Source organism: Plectropomus leopardus, unplaced genomic scaffold, assembly GCF_008729295.1.
Source record: "Plectropomus leopardus isolate mb unplaced genomic scaffold, YSFRI_Pleo_2.0 unplaced_scaffold10872, whole genome shotgun sequence".
Taxonomy (NCBI): domain Eukaryota; kingdom Metazoa; phylum Chordata; class Actinopteri; order Perciformes; family Serranidae; genus Plectropomus; species Plectropomus leopardus.
Genome location: NW_024611476.1, coordinates 1 through 1,280, shown reverse-complemented (window position 1 = coordinate 1,280; position 1,280 = coordinate 1). Strand labels below are relative to the sequence as shown.

General features: G+C 38.8%; 1 protein-coding gene across 1 annotated transcript; it reads right to left on the bottom strand.

Annotated features, from left to right (window-relative positions):
• Nucleotides 1-5: 5 nt before the first annotated feature.
• Nucleotides 6-1,217, bottom strand: LOC121963320 (myosin heavy chain, fast skeletal muscle-like; the record flags this gene model as incomplete). Its single annotated transcript, XM_042513624.1, has 7 exons — nucleotides 6-65; nucleotides 178-296; nucleotides 372-510; nucleotides 591-694; nucleotides 785-883; nucleotides 987-1,050; nucleotides 1,125-1,217. Coding segments are annotated over 7 exons (678 nt in total), but the record flags the coding sequence as incomplete, so codon positions are not given.
• Nucleotides 1,218-1,280: the final 63 nt, after the last annotated feature.

Below are 1,280 nucleotides of genomic sequence, written 5' to 3'. Positions count from 1 at the left end.
ATGACCATCCACAAGAACATTTTCTCATAGATGGACTTGCACAGAGCCATGACAGAGTTGTTTACCTAGAAATGTGAATTTTAGTTTGGTAATTTATTATAACAATATTTTCATATCAAAATGCAGTCATTTCTTAAATTGAAATACCTTCCAAACATCTATTTTTCTTTTTATTACCTGTGGCACGGTCTGACCTTTGGTCACCATTTCATTTCCGACCTTGACTCTTGGATAGCACAGAGCTTTCAGCATATCAGCTGAGTTCAGGCCCAGAAGGTAGGCAATTTTATCAGCCTCTGAGTGAGGGAAAGACAGTCAGCACTATGCACACATCAATTTGTATATTTAGATTACATAATTTAATCAATTACCCTCAGTGCCATCAGGTTCAGCCTGCTCCTCACGCTGCTTTTGCTTGAATTTCATGTTGCCATGATGCATCGCAGCTCCAGTCAACTTGTAGATGCCAATTTTCTCCTCAGCAGTGAAGCCCAAGATGTCAATTGCAGTCTGCAAGTAAATGAGGCAGTTGTTGGTATGTGTAACATTTTCTTCACTATACTAGCTGTACATCTAAATTGTTATCTTACATCAGTCGCAATGAACTCCTCCACATCATTGATGCTTTTGACAGTGATTTCACCCTGACTGATCATTGGGTAGTCATAGGGGTTGGTGGTGATCAGGAGAGCCTCTGGAAGAAAGTAAATGAAATGCATAAAGGGATACCTATTCTAACAAATTATAACTTGTTTTTATAACTTGTTCATTGTGTTATACATACCCAGGAGCTCAGGCTTATGGCCAGTCATCAGCTGATAGAAGATATGGTAGCTCCTTTCAGCAGACAACTGGAAGGTAACACGAGACTTCTCCAGCAGATCTATGATAAACAAATCAAGGTCAGATTACAGTTACTGCATGCATGACAGATGCCTCTTAGTTTTTTCCTAAAACTAACATTATACCTTAGTACAATGACTTACAAGTTTCAATATCAGCTGAGGCCAGTTTGCCAGTTGTCCCAAAGTGGATCCTGATGAATTTACCCTAAGCATATCAGATTTGGGTCAGTAAGGTTATTGATATGCAGCTCAAAAAATGTTTGCCCTTTTAACACTTACAAAACGAGAGGAGTTGTCATTCCTCACAGTCTTGGCATTACCATAAGCTTCTAGCAGAGGGTTGGCTGCAATGATTTGATCCTCCAGTGAACCCTATAAAAAGATATAAAAATATATGCCGTAGATTGTAAAGGTTTCATAAAATGGAAATTCCCT